General features: G+C 47.2%; 1 protein-coding gene across 2 annotated transcripts in view; it reads right to left on the minus strand.

Annotated features, from left to right (window-relative positions):
* Positions 1–25,629, minus strand: part of loxl4 (lysyl oxidase-like 4) — a 167,402-nt gene that overhangs the window by 95,635 nt on the left and 46,138 nt on the right. The window contains exon 1 of one of the 2 annotated variants that reach the window (XM_078224343.1): positions 8,536–8,649. The exons of the other annotated variant lie outside the window; for it this stretch is intronic. Coding sequence (XP_078080469.1) covers positions 8,536–8,543 — 8 coding nt within the window. The 5' untranslated portion in view covers positions 8,544–8,649. Of the gene's footprint in view, positions 1–8,535; positions 8,650–25,629 lie in introns of those variants that run through there. 2 annotated transcript variants of the gene reach the window in all.

Consider the following 25,629-nt stretch of genomic DNA (forward strand, 5'->3'; position numbering starts at 1 on the left):
ATACTTTCCTTCAACGCAGTTTAAGAACTTGATGCTGCCAGTCTCCAGTCTTGGTTGCCCATCACAAGCCCCAGTAACGATGAGGGACATCCTGCCCCGTGCCAAGTGCAAGCAGGAAATAAAGAGTCTTAGTGCCCATTTGAATATGTCTGTAATCCTGCTTGAGATTCCTTTCCACTTCCGCTTTTACCCAACCTACTGAACGTCGTGTTAAGGTGCTGACTCTGGCTTGGTCATTCCACGAGAATTACCACCCTTTTATGTGGTAGAAATTTGTGTGGATGAAGTAGAAATGGTCGAGAGCTTCAAGCTTTTAGGTGTCCAAATCACCAACAACCTGTCCTGATCCCCCCCATGCCAACACTATAGTTATGAAAGCCCACCAATGCCTCTAATTTCTCAGAAGACGAAGGAAATTTGGCATGTCAGCCACGACTCTCACCAACTTTTATCGATGCACCATAGAAAGCATTCTTTCTCGTTGTATCACAGCTTGGTTTGGCTCCTGCTCTGCCCAAGACCGCAAGGAACTACAAAAGGTCATGAATGTAGCCCAATCCATCACGCAAACCAGCCTCCCATCCATTGACTCTGTCTATACTGCTGCCTCGGCAAAGCAGCCAGCATAATTAAGGACCCCACGCACCCCGGACATTCTCTCTTCCACCTTCTTCCGTTAGGAAAAAGATACAAAAGTCTGAGGTCACGTACCAACCGACTCAAGAACAGCTTCTTCCCTGCTGCTATCAGACTTTTGAATGGACCTACCTCACATTAAGTTGGTCTTTCTCTACACCCTAGCTATGACTGTAACACTACATTCTGCACTCTCTCCTTTCCTTCTCTATGAACGGTGTGCTTTGTCTGTATAGCGTGCAAGAAACAATACTTTTCACTGTATGCTAATACATGTGACAATAATAAATCAAATCAAACCCTTTGGGAATCTCGTCCAAGAGGCTATTCTTCATTCGCGGGTCCAGCGGACTGGTGAGCTATTTGACTGTGGAAGGCACTATGGCTGATCAGCATCCGCTGGTCCTCCAACGCAATCGGTTATGTCGAGTACACTTAACGGGTGCACAGGGACAGGAGAGGGGATGCACACAGAGGGAGCCCAGATCTGTTCCTCTAAAAATCCTGCCTGCCACAAAGTGGTATCCTCGATCCCGTCTGGTGTCACGGCCCTGGGAATCTAGATTGGAATCTGGTAACTGCTGTGTTGCCTCCTGTTGTCAGCTTATGCCTTTCTGAAGGTAACTCACATTAACATGTGACTAATTAACATGACGAGGTCAGTTCTGGATCATTTGGTCGATGGAGTTATGCAGGGTTTGCAAATCATGTGTATGCAATCCACAGCATCCCACTGCAGGGAAAGTGCTTTAAATTAAAACATATCACCAGATATATTAGTGAGGATATTTGTAGTGTTTTTCTCATTAGTGGCAAATTCCAGTCATTTTCTTAACGCTTATTATTTTCAAATCATTGCAATCTCAGTGACTCGTGGTAAGAATTAATAAAAAACGCAGAAAGTAAACAATCCTGATAACTAGTAATGAAACCTCACTTATCATAATAACACCTAATAATTCCAATATATTTGTCGTGTTTTGCCAGTTTGTTGCACAGCACAGAGCTATGTAGGAATGACTCTCATTTGTAAGATGCAAGAGGTTTATGTACTAGAGTATCTCTACAATCACAAAATGTCCGCACCCATGCCCACTGCTCAACTTCGAGTAGCTTCTGTGGTGTCTGATTACTTTGCTCTACACCCACACCCAGGCTTAACCAATCAAGCACAGTGAGTGTAGATCAATTACTAGACCCACATAATCAAACACGGAACAATTGAACACTACAATGTTCTCACTACAATGTTACCAAACCATAGAAAGCACCATGTCAGCTTTGGGTCAAGTCTGAGTCGGATAGGTGGTGGGTACAACTCCCACCCCACAGACTTTAGCACAAAATTCTCACCCGATGCCCCAAAGCAGTACTGAAGGAGTGCTACACTGTCGGAGGTGCCAACTTTCAGATTAGGCCGAATACACGGCTAACATTTTATCACTCAGGAAAGTGGATGAAGGGAAGGCAGTGGATGTTGTCTACATGGACTTCAGTAAGGCCTTTGACAAGGTCCCGCATGGGAGGTTAGTTAGGAAGGTTCAGTCACTAGGTATACATGGGGAGGTAGTAAATTGGATTCGACATTGCAAGCCAGAGAGTGGTAGTAGAGGATTGCTTCTCTGAGTGGAGGCCTGTGACTAGTGGTGTGCCACAGGGATCAGTGCTGGGTCCATTGTTGTTTGTCATCTATATCAATGATCTGGATGATAATGTGGTAAATTGGATCAGCAAATTTGCTGATGATACAAAGATTGGAGGTGTAGTGGACAGTGAGGAAGGTTTTCAAAGCTTGCAGAGGGATTTGGACCAGCTAGAAAAATGGGCTGAAAAATGGCAGATGGAGTTTAATGCAGACAAGTGTGAGGTATTGCACTTTGGAAGGACAAACCAAGGTAGAACATACCTTGGACATTCTCTCTTCCACCTTTTTCCGTTGGGAAAAAGATACAAAAGTCTGAGGTCACGTATCAACCGACTCAAGAACAGCTTCTTCCCTGCTGCTGTGTAGACTTTTGAATGGACTTACCTCACATTAAGTTGATCTCTCTCTACATCCTAACTATGACTGTAACACTACATTCTGCACTCTCTCCTTTCCTTCTCAATGAACGGTATGCTTTGTCTGTATAGCGCGCAAGAGACAATACTTTTCACTGTATGTTAATACATGTGACAATAATAAATCAAATCAATACAAATAAAATCAATAGGGGTGGCACGGTGGCACAGTCGTTAGCACTGCTGCCTCACAGCACCAGGAAGTCGGGTTCGATTCCCAGCTTGGGTCACTGTCTGTGTGGAGCTTGCACATTCTCCCCGTGTCTGTGTGGGTTTCCTCCGGGTGCTCCGGTTTCCACAGTCCAAAGATGTGTGGGTTAGATTGATTGGTCATGCTAAATTGCCCCTAAGTGTCAGGGGGACTAGCTGGAGTAAATGTATAGGGATTATGGGGATAGGGCCTGGGTGGGATTGTGTTCGGTGCAGACTCGATGGGCCGAATGGCCTCCTTCTGCACTGTAGGAATTCTATGAGTAAAACAATGGGTGAGATTCTCCGGCCTCCCAGCCGGATGTTTCCTGCCGGCGGGAGGTGGTGCGTTGTTCACTGGCGGGATTCTCTGGTCCCGCTGCTGTCAATGGGAATTCCCATTAATGTCACCTCACGCTGGCGGGAAACCCATGGGCAGGGGTACGCTGCCAGCAGGACCGGAGAATCCCGCCGGTGTGAACGGCCGGAGAATTCCGGCTCATGTCTTTTCCCAGGGTATGCGCCCTGTCTACACCTTTACAGGGGTCCGTCAGAGATTCAGTGACCCCCAAACTACAGGAACAAACTACACCACATCAATAGTTTGAAGGGGGTTTTCCTCACCAGCTGTGAGGACTCATTGGGCCACAGCATTTACACCCACCCACCTCCCTGCCACGACTCATATTAACCGTGACAAGCGGACACCACGCAGTGTATATCTCCATTATAAATGAAAGGATTATAGGAAGAAAAGAGGTAATTGTCGCACAGTCCTAGTGCCAGACAACCTTGCCCGTGCACTCCTCAACACACTCTTTCAGGATATTAAAAGTAAAGTAAAGTAAAGTTTATTTATTAGTCACAAGTAGGCTTACATTAACACTGCAGTGAAGTTACTGTGAAATTCCCCTAATCGCCACACTCCGGTCTCTGTTCGGGTTCACTGAGGGAGAATTTAGCACGGCCAATTCACTTAACCCGCACATCTTTAAGAACATAAGAAATAGGAGCAGGAGTAGGCCATCTAGCCCCTCGAGCCTGCCCCGCCATTCAATAAGATCATGGCTGATCTGAAGTGAATCAGTTCCACTTACCCGCCTGCTCCCCATAACCCTTAATTCCCTTACCGATCAGAAATCCATCTATCCGTGACTTAAACATATTCAACGAGGAAGCCTCCACCACTTCAGTGGGCAGAGAATTCCAGAGATTCACCACCCTCTGAGAGAAGAAGTTCCTCCTCAACTCTGTCCTAAACTGACACCCCTTTATTTTGAGGCTGTGCCCTCTAGTTCTGGTTTCCTTTCTAAGTGGAAAGAATCTCTTCACTTCTACCCTATCCAGCCCCTTCATTATCTTATATGCCTCTATAAGATCACCCCTCAGCCTTCTAAACTCCAACGAGTACAAACCTAATCTGCTCAATCTCTCCTCATAATCTACACCCCTCATCTCCGGTATCAACCTGGTGAACCTTCTCTGCACTCCCTCCAAGGCCAATATATCCTTTCGCAAGTAAGGGGACCAAAACTGCACACAGTATTCCAGCTGCGGCCTCACCAATGCCTTGTACAGATGCAGCAAGACTTCTCTGCTTTTATATTCTATCCCCCTTGCGATATAGGCCAACATCCCATTTGCCTTCTTGATCACCTGTTGTACTTGCAGACTGAGTTTTTGCGACTCATGCGCAAGGACCCCCAGGTCCCTCTGCACAGTAGCATGTTGTAATTTTTTTCCATTTAAATAATAATCCAATTTGCTATTATTTCTTCCAAAGTGAATAACCTCGCATTTGCCAACGTTATACTCCATCTGCCAGATCCTCGCCCACTCACTCAGCCTGTCCAAATCTCTCTGCAGACCTTCCGCTTCCTCCACGCAATTCACTTTCCCACTTATCTTCGTGTCGTCAGCAAACTTTGTTACCCTACACTCAGTCCCCTCCTCCAGATCATCTATGTAAATAGTAAACAGTTGAGGTCCCAGTACCGATCCCTGTGACACGCCACTAGTCACCATCTGCCAACCAGAAAAGCACCCATTTATTCCAACACTCTGCTTCCTGTTGGATAGCCAATCCCAATCCACGCTAACACCCTACCCCCAACTCTGTGTGCCCCAATCTTCTGCAGCAACCTTTTGTGAGGCACCTTATCGAATGCCTTTTGGAAATCCAAAAACACCACATCCACCGGTTCCCCTCCGTCAACCGCACTAGTCACATCTTCATAAAAATCCAGCAAGTTCGTCAAACACGACTTTCCTCTCATGAATCCATGCTGTGTCTGCTTGATCGAACCATTTTTATCCAGATGGCCCGCTATTTCTTCTTTAATGATGGATTCCAGCATTTTCCCAACTACAGACGTTAAGCTAACCGGCCTGTAGTTACCCGCCTTTTGTCTACTTCCTTTTTTAAACAGCGGCGTAACAGTAGCCATTTTCCAATCAGCTGGCACTACCCCAGAGTCCAGTGAATTTTGATAAATAACCACTAACGCTTCCGCTATTACCTCTGACATTTCTTTCAGCACCCTGGGATGCATTCCATCCAGGCCCGGGGACTTGTCCACCTTCAGTCCCATTTAAACCATAAGGATTAAATTTTGACACAGGACCAGAGCAATGGGGCGGCACGGCGGCACAGTGGTTAGCACTGCTGCCTCACAGCACCAGGGACCTGGGTTCAATTCCCGGCTTGGGTCACTCTCTGTGTGGAGTCTGCACGTTCTCCCCGTATCTGCGTGGGTTTCCTCCGGGTACTCCGGTTTCCTCCCACAGTCCAAAGATGTACGGGTTAGTTGGACTGGCCATGCTAAGTTGCCCCTTAGTGTCAGGGGGACTAGCTAGGGTAAATGCACGGGGTTTTGGGGATAGGGCATGGGTGGGATTGTGGTCGGTGCAGACTCGATGGGCTGAATGGCCTCCTTCTGCACTGTAGGGATTCCATGGTTCGATGAATGCAGGCAGTTCCCCCAGGTCACCTTGCAGCCCTAGCATAACGAGGGTATAGTAGGATCAAATCTGCATCTTAAATTTGGAGTAGTTAAGGGAACATGCTGAGGGATGCATTCCATGATAAACAAATGGACATCTCTGGTTCTTAAAGGATTTTTAAAGGTGAAATTTGCCTCAAGGCTCATGTACTATGTTAACGTGAAGAATTACATCACACAATCAAACACAGAGTGTAACCACAAGGGATAAAGTCCAGGATTAGCGATGAACTGCAGATTGGGATTCCAAATTATCGCCATCCTCGGAGTTTGGAGACGCCAAAGCCCCGGTAAGATTATCAAACAGAAAAGATTTACTAGGATGCTACTGGCACTTGATGGTTTGAGTTATAAGGAGAGGCTGGATAGACTGGGACTTTTTTCTCTGGAGTTAGGAGGCTTAGGGGTGATCTTATAGAGGTCTATAAAATAATGAGGGGCATAGACAAGGTAGATAAGATCAACATCTAGAGGGCATAGGTTTAAGGTGAGAGGGGAGAGATACAAAAGGGTCCAGAGGGGAATTCTTTTTCACACAGAGGGTGGTGAGTGTCTGGAAAAAGCTGCCAGAGGTAGTAGTAGAGGCGGGTACAATTTTGTCCTTTAAAAAGCATTTAGATAGTTGCATGGTTAAGATGGGTATAGAGGGATATGGGCCAAATGCGGGCAATTGGGACTAGCTTAGTGGTTAAAAAAAGGGCAGCATGGACAAGTTGGGCTAAAGGGCCTGTTTCCGTGCTGTAAACCTCTATGACTCTAACAGCCTTGAGGATCTATCAGGTATCACCCTCAGGGTAGCAGGATAAAGCAGAGCAAACTGCATTCAAATAGCGTTCAGACACTCTCCAGTTTCATCGAAAACTCCGCGATCGAAGGAAGAAAATGCCTGATTACCGGCCGAGGGTCAGGCCTCAAAAAACAGGACACACCATTCCCCTCCAAGATTAATCCGCCCGGCTTTCATGTTGCGATTAAGAAAATGTGGTAGCTGGTTCTCAAAATATTTTAGCTCGGAGCTTGCCCTCAGATCTGCAGAGCCGGTCACACGGACACTCCTCCTCCAGCCCTGGCTCTCCACATCAATCAGGATACCTGACATTCCATGGAGCTGGTTTTCCCAGGATTGAAAGCGATGCCTCAGCTGAGGAAGCTGCATTCTCAACAATAAGGATTCTTGGGCGGCACGATGGCACGGTGGTTAGCACGGCTGCCTCACAGTGCCAGGGACTCAGGTTCAATTGCAGCCTCGGGGGTCACTGCCCGTGTGGAGTTTGCACGTTCTCCCCGTGTCTGCGTGGGTTTCCTCCGGATGCTCCGGTTTCCTCCCACAGCCCAAAGATGTGCGGGTTAGGTTGATTGGCCATGCCAAATTGACCCCAGTGTCAGGGGGATTAGCAGGGTAAATGCGTGGAGTTACTGGAATAGGGTCTGGGTGGGATTGTTGTCGGTGCAGACTCAATGGGCTGAATGGCCTCCTTCTGCACTGTAGGGATTCTATGATTCCCCCACTTCATTGAGCTTCTTATCTGTACTCTGCAGTTCAGCAATGTGAGCGCTGAAATTCTGTGCCAAAAAGCTGAGTTTGACATCTATAACTTTAATTATATTTGCAGTCATCATCTACAATGTCTTTGATGTTGCCAGGTTGAGATCCCGCTCACTGGCCTAATCGCCACACTGAGGGCTCAGATCCATCCCGGCTTCCTCTGACTGCTTCTTTCACTCAAGAATTTTCGTGACTTTACTTGGCACCTTGACCCAAAACAGAACCAAAAATCTTCCAAGAACGTAGTACAAAGTTTTCACTCCAAGATTAGCTACATGTGGACTGTGCATCAGGATAAATGAAAGGCTTAACAGATGAATAGAGCCATAGCTCACAGAAACACAGCCGTTCCCGTGCTCACATCTCGTGACCCCCTTTGATAGATTTAAGAGGAAATTTTTATTATATCTGGCGGGGGTGAGTGGACTGGGGAGGAATTCTCTAAATCAAGCGCTGACAAAACAGAGTGAAAGGTCTGCATTCCAGCCATCATCTCTCTGAAACGGTGGTACAGTGGTTGGCACTGCTGCCTCCGAGCGCCAGGGACCCAGGTTCAATTCCCGACTTAGGTCACTGTCTGTGCAGAGTCTGCAAGTTCTCCCCATGTCTGCATGGGTTTCCTCAGGGTGCTCCGGTTTCCTCCCACAGTCCAAAAGACGTGCTGGTCAGGGTGCATTGGCCATGCTAAATTCTCCCTCAGTGTCCCCGAACAGGCGCCGGAGTGTGGCGACTAGGGGAATTTCACAGTAACCTCATTGCAGTGTTAATGTAAGCCTATTTGTGACACTAATAAATAAATTAAAACTAATGTTTGGCTCAATGACTATGTACACTAGACAACCATCGGGCCCCAACTCCACAACCCTTCAAAAATCCAGCCCTGCACTTCCTCCCCATAGACTACTGTCCTAATGTCCTTTAGGGAAGGAAATCTGCTGGCCTTACCTGGCCTGGCCTACATGTGACTCCAGAGCCATAGCAGTGTGGCTCTCAATGACTCTGAACTGCCGTCAGGCAACTAGGGATGGGCAATAAATGCTGGCCAACCAGCGATGCCCATGTCCCATGAATGAACAAAAAAAAAGCTCCTATCCTACGCACCTTCTCATGGTATCATGGTCAGCACTGCTGCCTCACAGCGCCAGGGACCCGGGTTCAATTCCGGCCACGGGTCACTGTCTGTGTGGAGTCTGCACATTCTCCCCGTGTCAGCGTGGGTTTCCTCCGGGTGCTTCGGTTTCCTCCAACAGCCCAAAGCCCACAATTGGCCATGCTAAATTGACCCTAGTGTCAGGGTGATTAGCAGGGTAAATATGTTGGGCTATGGGAATAGGGCCTGGGTGGGATTGTGGTCGGTGCAGGCTCGATGGGCCGAATGGTCTCCTTCTGCACTGTAGGGTTTCTATGATTTAGAGCTCCTTTTGTAACCTTGGGAAGGGAAGGAGTTACTACACTGCTTGCGATTTGGCAAGCGTTTGTGTGTAGCTTGCCCAGTGCTGTGGAGCTATCTGCCATTGGGAGAGAGAGAGAGACAGCAGGCCAGCTGCTGCCTGAGGAATGTCCTGGCATAGTCCTGCCTCAGCGACACAGCTGGCAGGCTCCTGTCAATAAGCCTGGAACAGGCCCCTGCACTTCACACTCAACCGGTTAGCAGTAAAACTGACTGCTCAGGCCCAGATAATCCTCCTCCAGGACCTCTAGCAATCTCGGCTGCTTCAGTGAGTTTGGATCAACATTACCCTTTAATCGTTAGTTCTGAGAACAATCGTGGCTATCAAGTATCATCCATTAGTCAGCTCAGTGGCCTCCACAGTCATTTGCGGTCTAGGTTCAAATCCATATAACTGTTTGTATTTCAGATCTTGCTTTTTTTATTATTCATTTGTGGGACATGGGTGTCGCTGGCTGGCAGCATTTATTGTCCATCCCTAGTTGCCCGAGGACAGTTGAGAGTCAACCACATTGCTGTGGCTCTGGAGTCACATGTAGGCCAGACCGGGTAAGGACGGCAGATTTCCTTCCCTCAAGGACATTAGTGAACCAGACGGGTTTTTCTGACAATCGACAATGGTTTCATGGTCATCAGTAGATTCTTAATTCCAGATATTTTATATTGAATTCAAATTCCACCAGCTGCCGTGGCGGGATTCGAACCCGGGTCCCCAGAACATTAGCTGAGTTTCTGGATTAATAATCTAGTGATAATACCACTCGGCCATCGCCTCCCGAACGTTGCTGTCGAAAAACAGTTGCGACATTTGTCTACGTGGCACCCACTCAGTTTCAACAGCAGTGTGCAGTGCTTTAAGACAAGATGATGCTGGAGGAATCAAAAGGCAGGTTATTATCTAAATGGAGAGAGACTGCAGGTGAGTCAAGTACAGAGGGATCTAGGAGTTCTAATGCATGAATCACAAAAAGCTAGCAGGCAGACCCAACAAATAGTTAAGAAGGCATTGTGGCCTTTATTGCAAAGGGGTTGGAGTTTAAAAATAGGGAAGTTTTGTTACAATTGTACAGAGTGTTGGTGAGGCCTCACTGTGTACAGTTTTGGTCCACTTATCTTAAAAAGGATATAGTAACGTTGGAGGTAGTCCAAAGGAGATTCACCAGACTAATTCCTGGGATGAGAGGGTTGTCCTATCAAGAGTAACTCAATAGTCTGGGTCTGTATTCCTTTGAGTTTAGAAGAGTGAGGGGTGATCTTATTCAAACATATAAGATCCTGAGGGAGCCTGACAGGGTAGATGGTGAGATGTTTTCACTAGTGAAAGAGTCTCAAACAAGGGGACATAGCTACAAGATAAAGAGCTGGTCATTTAAAACAGGTGCGTAGAAATTTCTTCTTGCAGAGGGTGGTGAATCTCTGGAATTCTCTGCTCCAAAGGATCAGGTAAAGGCTGGATCATTAGACGTATTTAAATTGGATAAATATTTTTGATTTGATTTGATTTGATCTATTATTATCACATGTATTAGTGACAGGGTAGCTTCAGAAAGAATGTTCCTGATAGTCATCAACTTCAGGAAGCATAGTGGAGAACATGCCCCTGTCTACATCAATGGGGATGACGTAGAAATGGTCGAGAGCTTCAAGCTTTTAGGTGTCCACATCACCAACAACCTGTCCTGGTCCCCCCACGCGGACACTATAGTTAAGAAAGCCCACCAACGCCTGTATTTGTCCAAGACCACAAGAAACTACAAAAGGTCGTGAACTTAGCCCAATCCATCACGCAAACCAGCCTCCCATCCATTGACTCAGTCTACATTTTCCGCTGACTCGGCAAAGCAGCCAGCATAATTAAGGATATTCTCTCTTCCACTTCCTCCGTTGGGAAAAATATACAAAAGTCTGAGGTCACATACCAACCGACTCAAGAACAGCTTCTTCCCTGCTGCTGTCAGACTTTTGAATGGACCTACCTCGCATTAAGTTGATCTTTCTCTACACCCTAGCTATGACTGCAACACTACATTCTGCACTCTCTCCTTTCCTTCTCTATGAACGGTATGCTTCGTCTGTATAGCGCGCAAGAAACAATACTTTTCACTGTATGCTAATACATGTGACAATAATAAATCAAATCAAATAAATCAAATCTTTTTTTTAAACGATGAAGGAAATTCGGCATGTCCATGATGACTCTTACCAACGTTTGCAGGTGCACCATAGGAAGCATTCTTTCTGGTTGTATCACAGCTTGGTATGGGCTCCTGCTCTGCGCAAGACCGCAAGGAACTATAAAGGGTCGTGAATGTAGCCCAGTCCATCACACAAACCAGGCTCCCACCCATTGACTCTGTCTACACTTCCGGCTGCCTTGGAAAAGTAGCCAGCATAATCATGGACCCCACACACCCCGGACATACGTCTTCCACCTTCTTCGGTCGGGAAAAAGTCTGAGATCACGCACCAACTGACCCAAGAACAGCTTCTTCCCTGCTGCTGTCAGACTTTTGAATGGACCTACCTCACATTAAGTTGATCTTTCTCTACACCCTAGCTATGACTGTAACACTACATTCTGCACTCTCTCCTTTCCTTCTCTATGAACAGTATACTTTGTCTGTATAGTGCGCAAGAAACTATACTTCTCACTGTATTCCAATACATGTGACAATAATAAATCAAATCAAATCAGTTCACAAGCAATTAGCAGTTGACAATAAATGCTGACCTTGCCAGTGACACCTACATATCTGGAGGAATTTTAAAAAAGAGTATGGAGTGTTAAAAACTAAGGGCATAAATATAAATCATGGAATCCTACAGGGCAGAAGGAGGCCATTCGGCCCATCGAGTCAGCACCGACCACAATCCCACCCAGGCCCTATACCCATAACCACATGCATTGAGTCTAGCTAGACCCCTGACACTAAGGGGCAATTTAGCATGGCCAATCCACCTGATCCGCACATCTTTGGAGTGTGGGGGGAAACCGGAGCACCCGGAGGAAACCCACGCAGACATGGGGAGAACGTGAAAACTCCATACAGGCAGTGACCCGAGGCCGGGAATCGAACCCGGGTCCCTGGAGCTTGAGGCAGCAGTGCTATCCACTGTGCCGCCCCAATCTTCGATTCGAGGGTGTCTACTGAGTTTCTGTCCTGGGTCTTCACCTGATTGAACAGGCAAACTCTTTGGTCACATGGGACGGGAGATCCCGCGAAGTAGTGGGCTCCGGATTTCCATCTTTATCTGTCCTTCTCTGCTGCTTCTCTGTCTCGTCATTTAGACACTGGGACTCAAAAAACATGATGCATCTCGATGGATAAACTGTCGCCAACCTGAACAATTGGTCGCAAGCTCCTCCCACTCATCAACGTTAAAGCTGCCGGACTGAGATGGAGAGCTTCAAATTCTCGCTGAAGCTCCTTCTTTGTCCTCCCCCTGGAATGTTAGCCATCTGAGCTGGAAACAAAACAGGGCTTGGCAGGCAAGATGGTTTTTGGATAGCGTCCAGTCCAGAGTTGATTTTGCAAACGTTTTTGGCTGAATGTTTGTGGAGTTGGATCCAAGGACGTCAGCATTTGTTCCTCCCATTGAATCTGGAGGTTGCAGCATAGGACCATAAGACATAGGAGTAGAATCAGGCCACTCGGCCCATCGAGTTTGCTCCGCCATTCAATCATGTTGAAGGGGATAGATAGATAGAAGGGGAAATGATGAAGGGGATAGATAGAGTGAACGTTCAAAGACTAATCACTGCCAGGTAGATTGTAAATAGCGTGGGGTTATCACACAGTCTTGCCTGATACCAGTCCAGATTCTAAAGGCATCTGTTTCAGATCTCCCACTCAAGACAGTTGCGGCCATGTCATCACGGTGCAATTGTACGATTCAATGAAGTTTCTTGGGCATCCAAACCTTTGGAATGCAATCCACAGAGCTGTGCAATTTACTGAGCTCTCATTTCTCCATCATCATTCAAGAGTCAATGGCCATACTGATTAGGTGTGGGTTCAGGCATGAGCAGTCGGAGACCTGGGCCACACAGGAATGCTCCTGGACAGTGTGGAGGTCCCAACCACATGTGCAGGGGGCATGTGAGAGTCAAAAGGCGGCACGGTGGCGCAGTGGTTAGCACTGCTGCCTCACAGCACCGGGGACCTGGGTTCGATTCCCGGCTCGGGTCACTGCTTGTGTGGAGTTTGCATGTTCTCCCCGTGTCTGCGTGGGTTTCCTCCGGGTGCTCCAGTTTCCTCCCACAGTCCAAAGATGTGCTGGTTAGGGTGCATTGGCCATGCTAAATTCTCCCTCAGTGTACCCGAACAGGCGCCGGAGTGTGGAGACTCGGGGATTTTCACAGTAACTTCATTGCAGTGTTAATGTAAGCCTACTTGTGACACTAATAAATAAATAAACCACAACAATGTGGTTGACTCTCAACTGCCCTCAAGCAACTAGGGATGGGCAATAAATGCTGGCCAGCCAGCGACGCCCATGTCCCACGAATGAATAAAACAAATACCATTTGAGGCCTCAGAGGAGTTAGTCCCAGCCCACAGGGAAATATTTGAAGAATAAATTTGACTTGCCCGCCGGAAAGGCTGGTCCAGACAAAGTCACCAATTCAAATTCAACCAGGGTCCTTGCCCTTTGACTTTCAATGAGGATCTTTGTAAGCTGGTCAGATCCAGTCTGTTAAAATAGCATGAGGGGCAAGGTGGGCACAGATGGGATGACGAGGTCACTGCATGCATTTAATTCCCCTGTAACACACTCCATTTGCACTGGGCACAGGAGGGGCTGGGGGCTAAAATCAGAGTTTATGTAAATATAAACCTTGCCCAGAAAGGAAGTGTTTTTTCCTTTGTGGTAATAATCATTGCAAAATGTCCGAGTTATGTGCCAATCACAAGAAATGCCAGCAGCTGTAAAAAGTGTGAGGAAAGCCACCACCAAGCTGGCACTCAACGAAGGAATCAAAATATCTGAACTGTTTACATCCTATATATAAGGAGGGTAAATAAGGGAGGGAGCCCAATAATGGTGAAGGAACATTAAAATGTACTGTTTTTGTCCTGCGGTTATTCCTCAGCTGCGGAGATGGGGTATTTTTGAACACCTTGTTTGCAACTTAGAACATCCTGAACATTCTAAAAGCAAAATACCGCAGAAGCTGGAAATCTGAAATTAAAAACAGAAACTGCTGGAAACACTCAGCAGGTCTGGCAGCATCTGTGGAGTGAGAAGCAGAGTTCAAGCTTTGAGATCACTGACCCTTTTACAGAACTCGAAACGTTAACTCTGTTTTTCTCTCCACAAATGCTGCCAGACTTGCTGAGTTTTCCAGCATTTTCTCTTCTTAATCCTGAACATTGTGCTGAGGTGCTGGTATTTTCCACACAACTGCACACATTCCACATCGACAACTTCCCAATCATTTAGAATCGTTGAGCGCCTACAGTGCAGAAGGAGGCCATTCGGCCCATCGAGTCTGCACCGACCACAATCCCACCCACACCCTATCCCATAACCCCACATATTTACACTAGCTAGTCCCCCTGACACCAAGGAACAATTTAGCATGGCCAATCCACTGAACCCGCACATCTTTGGACTGTGGGAGGAAACCGGAGCACCCGGAGGAAACCCACGCAGACACAGGGAGAACGTGCATAGACTGAGACCCAAGGCCAGAATTGAACCCGGGTCCCAGGCGCTGTGAGGCACTGCAGTGCTAACCGCTGTGCCACGGTGAGACTCAGAAGATTTGGACTCCCTACCAACATCACTGGAACAGCTGTTTATGGGAGCTTGCTGTGCACAAATTGGCTACCACTTCATTGTTACTATGGCTTACTTGTGTGTCGGAAGGGCTACATTGGTGGTAAAACTGTTTGTGATGTCCTTAGGTTGTGAAAGACGCAATGGAAATGCAAGACTTTGTTCCTATCATTGAGTGTGAATCACTGCCGAGCAGAGTTAGCTGCTGATGCTCTTTCGGAGAGCCGGGGCAGACACATTGGGCTGAATGACGTCCCTCTGTACTGCAGGGATTCCATTTAAACAAATTCTATAAAAACTTGACCTCATTACAACAGATTAGGCAGGGCTCCTGCTCCTGATCTCTGTCCCAGTAGCATTTTGTTGGAATGTCTAAGGGCCTGAATTTTACATGCTCCCAGTGGTGTATTTCCCGCAACAATATTAGGCAGGAACTGAAGAATGTAGATTGGGGGCAGACGTTTGAGGATGAATCAACATCTGGCATGTGGGAGGCTTTCAAGTGTAAGTTGATAGGGATTCAGGAACGGCACATTCCTGTGAGGATGAAGGATAAGTATGGCAAGTTTTGGGAATCTTGGATAACGAGAGATATTGTGAGCCGAGTCAAAACAAAAGGAAGCATTTGTCAAAGCTAAGAGGCTGGGAACACACGAAGCAAGTGTGGAATACAACAAAAGTAGAAAGAAACTTAAGCAAGGAGTAAGGGGGGCTAATAGGGGTCATGAAAAGTCATTGGCCAGCAGGATTAAGGAAAATCCCAAGGCTTTTTATACATATATAAAGAGCAAGAGGGTAGCCAGGGAAAGGGTTGGCCCACTCAAGGACAAGGAAGGGAATCTATGCGTGGACCCAGAGGAAATGGGCGAGGTATTAAATGAGTACTTTGCGTCAGTACTCACCAAAGAGAAGGACTTGGTGGATGATGAGTCTGGGAAAGGGTGAGTAGATAGTTTGAGTCATGTTGAGATCAAAAAGGAGGTATTGGGGTTCTTGAGAAACATTAAGGTAGACAAGTCCCCAGGGCCTGATGGGATATATCCCAGAATACTGAGAGAGGCAAGGGAGGAAATTGTTGGGGCCTTGAGAGAAATTTTGATTTGATTTGATTTATTATTGTCACATGTATTAGCATACAGTGAAAAGTATTGTTTCTTGCGTGCTATACAGACAAAACATACCGTTCACAGAGAAGGAAATGAGAAAGTGCAGAATGTAGTGTTACAGTAATAGCTAGCGTGCAGAGAAAGGTCAACTTAATGCAAGGTAGGTCCATTCAGAAGTCTGACAGCAGCAGGGAAGAAGCTGTTCTTGAGTCGGTTGGTATGCGATCTCAGACTTTTGTATCTTTTTCCCGAAGGAAGAAGGTGGAAAAGAGAATGCCCGGGTCCTTAATTATGCTAGCTGCTTTGCCGAGGCAGTGGGAAGTGTCGACAGTGTCAATGGATGGGAGGCTGGTTTGTGTGATGGATTGGGCTACATTCACGACCTTTTGTAGTTCCTTGCGGTCTTGGACAGAGCAGGAGCCATACCAAGCTGTGATACAACCAGAAAGAATGCTTTCTATGGTGCATCTGGGTGTACAGGTACACAGGTCACTGAAAGTGGCAACGCAGGTGGAGAAGGTAATTAAGATGACATACGGCATGCTTGCCTTCATCAGCCAGGGCATTGAGTTTAAAAGTTGGCAAGTCATGTTGCAGCTTTATGGAACCTTAGTTAGGCCACACTTGGAATATAGTGTTCAATTCTGGTCGCCACACTACCAGAAGGATGTGGAGGCTTTGGAGAGGGTACAGAAAAGATTTATCAGGATGTTGCCTGGTATGGAGGGCATTAGCTATGAGGAGAGGCTGGAGAAACCTGGTTTGTTCTCACTGGAATGACGGAGGTTGAGGGGAGACCTGATAGAAGTCTACAAGATTATGAGGGGCATGGACAGAGTGGATTGTCAGAAGCTTTTCCCCAGGGTGGAAGAGGCAATTACTAGGGGGTGTAAGTTTAAGTTGCGAGGAGCACGGTTTAAAGGAGATGTACGAGGCAAGTTTTTTACACAGAGGGTGGTGGGTGCCTGGAACTCGCTGCCGGGGGAGGACGTGGAAGCAGATCTGATAGTGACTTTTAAGAGGCGTCTTGACAAATACATGAATGCGAGGTCATCCATTTTGGTAGGAATAACAACAAAATGGACTATTATTTAAATGGTAAAAAATTGCAGCATGCTGCTGTGCAGAGGGACCTGGGTGTCCTTGTGCAAAAATCACAAGGAGTTGGTTTGCAGGTGCAGCAGGTAATTAAGAAGGCAAATGGAATTTTGCCCTTCATTGCTCGAGGGATGGAGTTTAAAAACAGTGAGGTTATGTTGCAGCTGTATAAGGTGCTGGTGAGGCCACAACTGGAGTAGTGTACAGTTTTGGTCTCCTTACTTGAGAAAGGATATACTGGCATTGGAGGGGGTGCAGAGGAGATTCACTAGGTTGATTCTGGAGTCGTGAGGGTTGGCTTATGAGGAGAGACTGAGTAGACTGGGGCTATACTCATTGGAATTCAGAAGAATGAGGGGAGATCTTATAGAAACACATAAGATTATGAAGAGGATAGATAATATAGAAGCAGGGAAGTTGTTTCCACTGGCAGGTGAAACTAGAACTAGGGGGCATGGCCTCAAAATAAGGGGAAGCAAATTTAGGACTGAGTTGAGGAGGAACTTCTTCACACAAAGGGTTGTGAATCTGTGGAATTCCCTGCCCAGTGAAGCAGTTGAGGTTACCTCATTGAATGTTTTTAAGGCAAAGATAGATACATTTTTAAACAGTGAAGGAATTAAGGGTTATGGTGAGCGGGCGGGTAAGTGGAGCTGAGTCCACGGAAAGATCAGCCATGATCTTATTGAATGGCGGAGCAGGCTCGAGGGGCCAGATGGACTACTCCTGCTCCTAGTTCTTATGTTCTTACGTTGTTATTCCACCCAGTTACTCTACGAGAAGGTGGAGAGGTGGTTTAATTGATGTGTTCACAATTACAATGGAGTTTGGTGACGTTACATCCACTGCCAGGTGGATTAATAACAAGACAACACAGATTAAGATAATTGGAAAAACAGGCGGACGGGAAGGAGTTTTAGATCAGTCCCACTCCTATGCTCTGTCACAATAATCATTCCCATCTCCCACCTAGCCTGCTGTGGGGGGTTCCATTACAACCCGACCATATGGTCATTACAGCACGGAAAAGGCCATTCCAGATCACAACAACAAATCACTGTATAAAGAAAATCCTCCTCATCTGCTCTGGGTCACAACACTTCATATCTGAGCCTTGGAACAGGAGGAGGCCATTCAGCCCCTCGAGCCTGAACCGCCGACCATTCAGTGAAATCATGGCTGATCTGCAACCTAGTTTCGTATAACCCTAAAAATATTTCACCCGTTGTAAAACATTTTGGGGCGTACCTGAGGTCATGAGATGTGCTATGTAGAGGTGATCTCTCCCTCCTGCTTCTCTTCCCAAGTCCTGACAAGGACAGCAGAAGGCTGTGACGGGAGAGTTATCAGAGGAGGTCCATGGAGGTCAGGGCGGCACGGTGGGACAGTGGTTAGCACTGCTGCTTCACAGGGCCAGGGACCTGGGTTCAATTCCAACCTTGGGTCACTGTCTGTGCGAAGTCTGCACATTCTCCCCGTGTCTGCGTGGGTTTCCTCCGGGTGCTCCGGTTTCCTCCCACAGTCCAAAGATGTGCGGGATAGGTGGATTGGCCATGCTAAATTGTTCCTTGGTGTCAGGGGGATTAGTAGGGTAAATACATGGGGTTATGGGGATAGAGTCTGGGTGGGATTGTGGTCGGTGCAGGCTCGATGGGCCAAATGGCCTCCTTCTGCACTGTAGGGATTCTGTGATTTCTATGATTCTATAACATCAAAACCAGGTGATTTCAACTTCCTTGACTCAGGTTAAGGGAGAGAGAAGGGCATTCCCTGGAACATTGGAAATTTCAACAGTTTGGTTCCGATAACAAATTGCCTAAAAGCTCGAGCTCTGATTCTCCTTTCGTTCCAGTCTATTGGCTAGTCAGCATGCCTTCAGACATGCAAAACGGGGAGTGTCCTCTCTCTTAAACATGCACAAAATATCACCATTTGAAACATTAATCCATAGAGTCCCCGCAATGCAGAAGGAGGCCATTCAGCCCATTGAGTTGCAATTGACTCTCCAACAGAACATCTTACCCAGGCCCTATCCCTGTAACCCTACATATTTATCCCGCTGATTCCCTTACTCTTTCCATCTTTGGACACTAAGGGGCGATTTAGCATGACCAATCCACCTGATCTTTGGACACTAAGGGACAATTTTGCATGGCCAATCCACCCAACCTGCACACCTTTGGACACTAAGGAGTAATTTAGCATGGCCAATCCACCCAACCCACACATCTTTGGAGTGTGGGAGGAAACCCACGCAGAGACGGGGAGAACGTGCAAATTTCACATACACGGACAGTCGCCCGAGGCTGGAATCGAACCCGGGTCCCTGGCGCTGTGATGCAGCAGTGCTAACCACTGTGCCACCGTGCCACCTTTTCTCTTCTGGATGCTGACTGGCCCCTTGTGTATCCTCGCAGTTTTGCTATCTCAGTGATGGGGATGTACCTTCCTGCTGCGTTTGACCAGACTTTATCCACACTCCAGTCGTCGGTCAGAACTAATTCGGTCTTCCCTAATGTGCTCATGGGTAGGATCTGAGACATAGCTCCTCCCAGAAAATAAACAGGCCTTAAAAATAGTATGGAATATGTTGTGCTAATGGGAATTTTTCAAAAAACAGAAACCGGCTGATGTGCGTTCCAGAGAAAATAGGTTCTATCCTGTTTGTTAGTTTGCACAGGGACAGCCACTGGACAAGGTGGAAGATTTCAAACATTCTGCTTTATATTGCTACCTCCATGTTTCACGTTGTTTGCTTCTGTGGAGAGACAGGGGGAGCACAGCTCAAGAACTCTGCCAAATGCATTTACTTTATTTATTCTTTGCTGTGTTTATTATTTATTTCACTTAGTGCCACAAGTCGGGTTCGATTCCAGCCGCGGGTCACTGTCTGTGCGGAGTCCGCACGTTCTCCCTGTGTCTGCGTGGGTTTCCTCCCACAGTGTGAAAGACATGCTGCATTGGCCATGCTAAATTCTCCCTCAGTGTACCCGAGCAGGCGCCGGAGTGTGGCGACTGGGGGATTTTCACAGTAACTTCATTGCAGTGTCAGTGTAAGCTGACTTGTGACACTAATAGATAAACTTCAAGAAATTTTCCGCCCAACAACAGAAGTTTAGAATTACCCCCAGTGCGCACAACCAGGAGTCACGTGTAGGCCACTCAGCCCATCGATCTCTATAGTTATCAGTCGCTTTCATGATAATGGGATGAGACAATAGCAACAATAATTTGCATTTCTATAGCCCCTTTGACGTTGTAACATCCTGAGATGTTCCACAGGTCAAACAACCTGACACTGAACCACATAAGGAGGTATAAATTAGAGCTAAAACACTCCCTGATAGCAGGGCAAGTTGATAAGGTTGTTAAAGAAAATCATACGTAATCCTAGGGCCAGGAATGTCTGTCTGTACCCCTCCCCACCCCCCGTGGTGGAGGCAGCCCGCCATTGGTTGGTGAGTTGCTCTATAATGCGGCCAGCAAGCCACAGGAAATGCCACTGCCTTTGGAGGGACTAGAAGATTCCGCCTCTGGCCAATGGCGAGGCACCTCCACCACCAGAAAACCCGTCGCCGCTGGGTGAGATCATGGGGTTGGGCCGAGGGTGGTGGAAAATCCCAGTGTTGGCTTTATAAAGAGTTGCAAAAGCAAAAAAGATATGCTAAACCTTTCGTAGAATCATAGAAACCCTACAGTGCAGAAGGAGGCCATTCTGCCTACCGAGTCTGCACCGCCAACAACCCCAACCAGGCCCTATCCCTGCTTAGCTACCCTGCTAATCCCTCTAACTATCACATCCCAGGACACTAAGGGTTAATTTAGCATGTCCAATCGACCTAACCCACACATTTGTGGACTGTGGGAGGAAACTGGAGCACCCGGAGGAAACCCACGCAGACACGGGGACAATGTGCAAACTCCACACAGACAGTGACCCAAGCCGGGAATCGAACCCGGGTCCCTGGTGCTGTGAGGCAGCTGTGCTAACCACTGTGCCACCGTGTCACCTGTGTTTCTGAAACATTCATTAGGCTGTTATATTCTGTCCAATTGAAGGCATCACATTTTTGGAAGAATGTCATGACCTTGGAGAGGGCGAAGGGGAGATCTACAAGTAGTGTACTGGGGATAAGGGGACTTCAGTTATGTGGGGAGACTGAAGGAGCTGGAGTTGCTTTTCCTAAGAGCAGAGAGCGTTAAGAGAAGATTTAATGGAGATATTCAGAAAAATTAGGGTTTGAATAGAGTAAATAGGGAGAAACTGTTTCCACTGGCAGGAGGGTTGGTAACAGACAACACAGATTGAAGATAACTGGAGAAAGAATTGGAGAGGGAGAGGAATTTTATTCAGGCAGTGAGTTGCTAAGATTGGGAAGCTGCTGTATAGGAGAGGTGGGAGCAGGTTCAATTAAATAATTATCGGGAAATGAATATCCACACAAAAAGAGAATAGGGCAGCACGGTGTTTAACTCTGCTGCCTCACAGCGCCGGGAACCTGGGTTCAATTCCCAGCCTTAGATGAATGTCTGTGCGGAGTCTGCACGTTCTCCCCCGTGTCTGCGTGGGTTTCCTCCGGGTGCTCCGGTTTCCTCTCATAGTCCAAAGATGCGCCTGTTAGTTGGGTTGGCCATGCTAAATTGCCCCTCAGTGTCAAAGATGTGTCGATTAGGGGGATTAGTGGTATATGTGCGTAGGGAGATGGGGAATAGGGCCTGGGTGGGACTGTTGTTGGTGCAGATTCAATGGGCCTACTTACCTACTTCTGTACTGTAGGGATTCTATGGTTCTAAGTAGTGGAGCTAAAAGAGAAAGAGGGAGAGAGTGGGGCTAATTAGATAGCTCTGAAAGGGCTGCAACTGGCACAATGGGGTCAAATGGCCTCCTATTATGATGTATTGTTCTGTATACAAAGAGAGTTCCAGTTTAAAATATACAGTTTAAGAGCCGCCAACTAATTCTGTTTCCGATTGCAACACAGAGTGATGTCATGTTATTTGGAGGGGGCCTCAGGGAGATGGAACCAAGCTGCGGATACTTGGAATTCAGTGTTTGTTGACTTGACCCAAGCACTGGATCCCTTAATGGACCAGAATGTTCCACTCAAGACCCTTATTTTCCTGCCTTTTACCGTTTCCTCGTGGAATCCTTCAGTCATGCTCTGACATTCCAGGATCAATGCCAATCACAGCAGGCCGACCGTGTAAAAAGAAAAACCTCTGCTTTGATTCCAACAGTCTCTCAGAGGAACGCGCAAGGTACAAACTGTTTCTTCCGTCACCAGAGCAAATAAGATGTAGAATCCAAACGTCCGGGAAAGAATTCCATACATTCCAACATTTTTCAATTTGGGTAAACAGGTCTCGACAGTTTCTACTTCTGCTCACCTTCTGAGGAGGTGACTAATACCTAAATAAATTCCGAAATAGAAGGCCCCGCTGATCAGGCAGCATCTGTGGAAAGAGAGAGAGAGACGGACAAAGGCCAGGATTTTCCAGCCACTCGTGCGGTGGAGGCGGCTCACCATTGGTCAGCAGTGGGATCTTCCAGTCCCACCGAAGTCTACAACGTTTTGTGTGGCTCACTGTCCCCACCTCCCCCCTTCCAACTCCGCCCCCCCTCGCACCCCCGCACCTCCCTCCACCCCTGGCCGCCCCCACCCTCCCAGTCCTGGGGGCTGGAAAATCCCACCCAGCGTTAACACTTCAGACCAACCACCATTCAGTCAGAGCAAAGTTGTATCTGGCCACAGGTTATGGACCTGAGAAGCTGACTCTTCTCTCTCTCGCCACAGATGCTGCCTGAGTATTAACAGTGATTTCTGGTCTTTATTTCAACACATAGCCAACAGGGCAGGGCATCCCATCTAACTGCTTCATGGGAACACAGGACTTAGGAGCAGGAGTAGGCCATTCAGCCCTTCGACACCTGCTCCACCATTCAGTAAGATCATGGCTGAACTGGTTGTGGTCTGAACTGCACCTTCCTGCCTGATTGGAGCATAGCGCCCCTCAACCAGACTGTGTTTAACTGGCTAATTTACAGGACCGTATTTCAGCCCAGTGGCAGCTCAGCAATGCTTGAGATGGTTCATTGGGATTTGAGACAATTTAACAAGGCATTGTCATTGATTCAGACAGGCTCAGAAAGCATCAACATACACTTTCTGCTTCGTGGGAGACAGGAGGTCCCAGATACAGCAGCCAGTTTTTGGAATAGGTTTGTTTGTATTGTTAATCAATCACCCCGGCACTTGACAAGGCTGATGGACCCAAAAAGGGAATTATGACCTTTCAGCAACCTCTGACCCCTATCCTGTTTCTCCCGATTGTGCTCATTGCCTTGAAATGCAGAGTGAATGCAGCGAGGGTTCAACTGACATCACCCCCCAGATACACTGCAGCAACTCACCAAGGCTTCCCTATATCTCCCACCATGAACCCTATAGTTATGCCCCCTTGTTATAGCCCCATCCACCCGAGGAAATAGTCTTTGAACGTTCACTCTATCTATCCACTTCATCATTTTATAAACCTCTATTAAGTCTCCTCTCAGCCTCCTCCGCTCCAGAGAGAACAGCCCTAGCTCCCTCAACCTTTCCTCATAAGACCTACCCTCCAAACCATGCAGCATCCTGGTAAATCTCCTCTGCACTCTTTCCAGCGCTTCCACATCCTTCTTATAGTGAGGTGACCAGAACTGCACACAATATTCCAAATGTGGTCTCACCAAGGTCCTGTACAGTTGCAGCATAACCCCACGGCTCTTAAACTCCAACCCCCTGTTGATAAAAGCTAACACACCATAGGCCTTCTTCACAGCTCTATCCACTTGAGTGGCAACCTTTAGAGATCTGTGGATATGGACCCCAAGATCTCTCTGTTCCTCCACAGTCTTCAGAACCCTACCTTTGACCCTGTAATCCACATTTAAATTAGTCCTACCAAAATGAATCACCTCACATTTATCAGGGTTAAACTCCATTTGCCATTTTTCAGCCCAGCTTTGCATCCTATCTATGTCTCTTTGCAGCCTACAACAGCCCTCCACCTCATCCACTACTCCACCAATCTTGGTGTCATCAGCAAATTTACTGATCCACCCTTCAGCCCCCTCCTCTAAGTCATTAATAAAAATCACAAAGAGCAGAGGACCAAGCACTGACCCCTGTGGCACTCCGCTAGCAACCTGCCTCCAATCCGAAAATTTTCCATCCACCACCACCCTCTGTCTTCTATCAGACAGCCAGTTACCTATCCATGAGGACGGCTTAAACCGGGATGTTGTATTTATGTCACATTATCAGTAACCCCCACAGCTTGCCTCCTGGACTTGCTGGCTGTCCTGTCTGGAGACAATACACATCTCTTTAACCTGTGCTTAATGCTCCCTCCACTCACATTGTCTGTATCTTTAAGACCTGGTTGGCTGTAGGGATTCGCATTCTAATCAGTATTCTGTAACTTGATTTTGTGTCTCTGTGCCCTGTTTGAGAGCAGATTTCCACTCCATCTGACGAAGGAGCAGCGCTCCGAAAGCTAATGGTATTTGCTACCAAATAAACCTGTTGGACTTTAACCTGGTGTTGTTAAAACTCTTACTGTGTTCACCCCAGTCCAACGCCGGCATCTCCACATCATGACTTTGGAATGTATCAGTGGGTTAAAGGTGCTATATAAATACAAGTTGTTGTTGCAAGAGGTAGCTCTGCAATATAAGGAGGGCCTCAAACCTGGACATGTTGTTGTTTGAATTTGTTTCTCTGCCTCTGATTCTACAAGTGTGAGGATTACATCTGGATGCAGTGTGTGTGTGTGTGTGTGAGCGTGTGTGGCCTCACTAATTGTCCCTGGACTGACAGGGTGCCGAGGGGCAGTGATTTATATTCTCTCAGATTGTACACTCTTGTGACCAGCTGACATGGGCTCCGATTTGAACCTGTGACCTTTCCCAGTCAAACGGCAAGATAACTTGTTTGGTAAAACCCAGGGCCTGTAGAGGCAGCAGCAACAAGTAGGGTGCGTAACGTTACTGATCCACATCAGAAAAGAAAGTGAAGGCTTCGAACTGGGCTGTGAGTCGAGTAATATCATCGATCCAGCTCAACATGGGTGAACCAAGGCCTCAGGGCCACATCCTTCGCTATTACGGAAATTACTGTCGCAATGGGAGAGAAAACAAACTCTTAAAAACAGTTCACCACAACTGCAGTTAGCGTGACCTTTGCATCTGGCTCAGGATGATGCCTAAGGGGTAAATATTTTGACGAGAGGATTCAAATGCTCATGTTCTATATTCCTCTGTCCATAACCCTGATCCTGGTGACCTCCTGCACTGACTCCTGAATCCTTCCCTCGCTGCGATACTCCAGAATGGAGAAGCAGTTCTGTAAATGTCAGGGTTGTGGTATCTGCCCCGTTGGAGTGCATCCCAAAGCACCATTCACAAAGACGCAACCCTATTCCATCTCGTGTCCACCCAGCAATTCAAAATTCTTTGAAGAATCAGTCAGGCTAATCCCTAAACCCCGACTTATTGTCTCTAACCCTCATCAATACTGCTTCAAGCCCCTTTTCCAGTTCTTTCTGGAATCAGCTTTTGCCATCTACCCAGATCTCGACAAGAATGAAAAGCAATTTCTGCCTCTCCCGCTTAGACTGTTTCTCCCCCCATGATTTTTAATCTGTGACCTCGAGATATTGAAACACTGGCCAGAGGCAATACAGGTAGCACAGTGGTTAGCACTGCTGCCTCAC

The sequence above is a fragment of the Mustelus asterias genome, chromosome 11, assembly GCF_964213995.1.
Source record: "Mustelus asterias chromosome 11, sMusAst1.hap1.1, whole genome shotgun sequence".
NCBI lineage: Eukaryota > Metazoa > Chordata > Chondrichthyes > Carcharhiniformes > Triakidae > Mustelus > Mustelus asterias.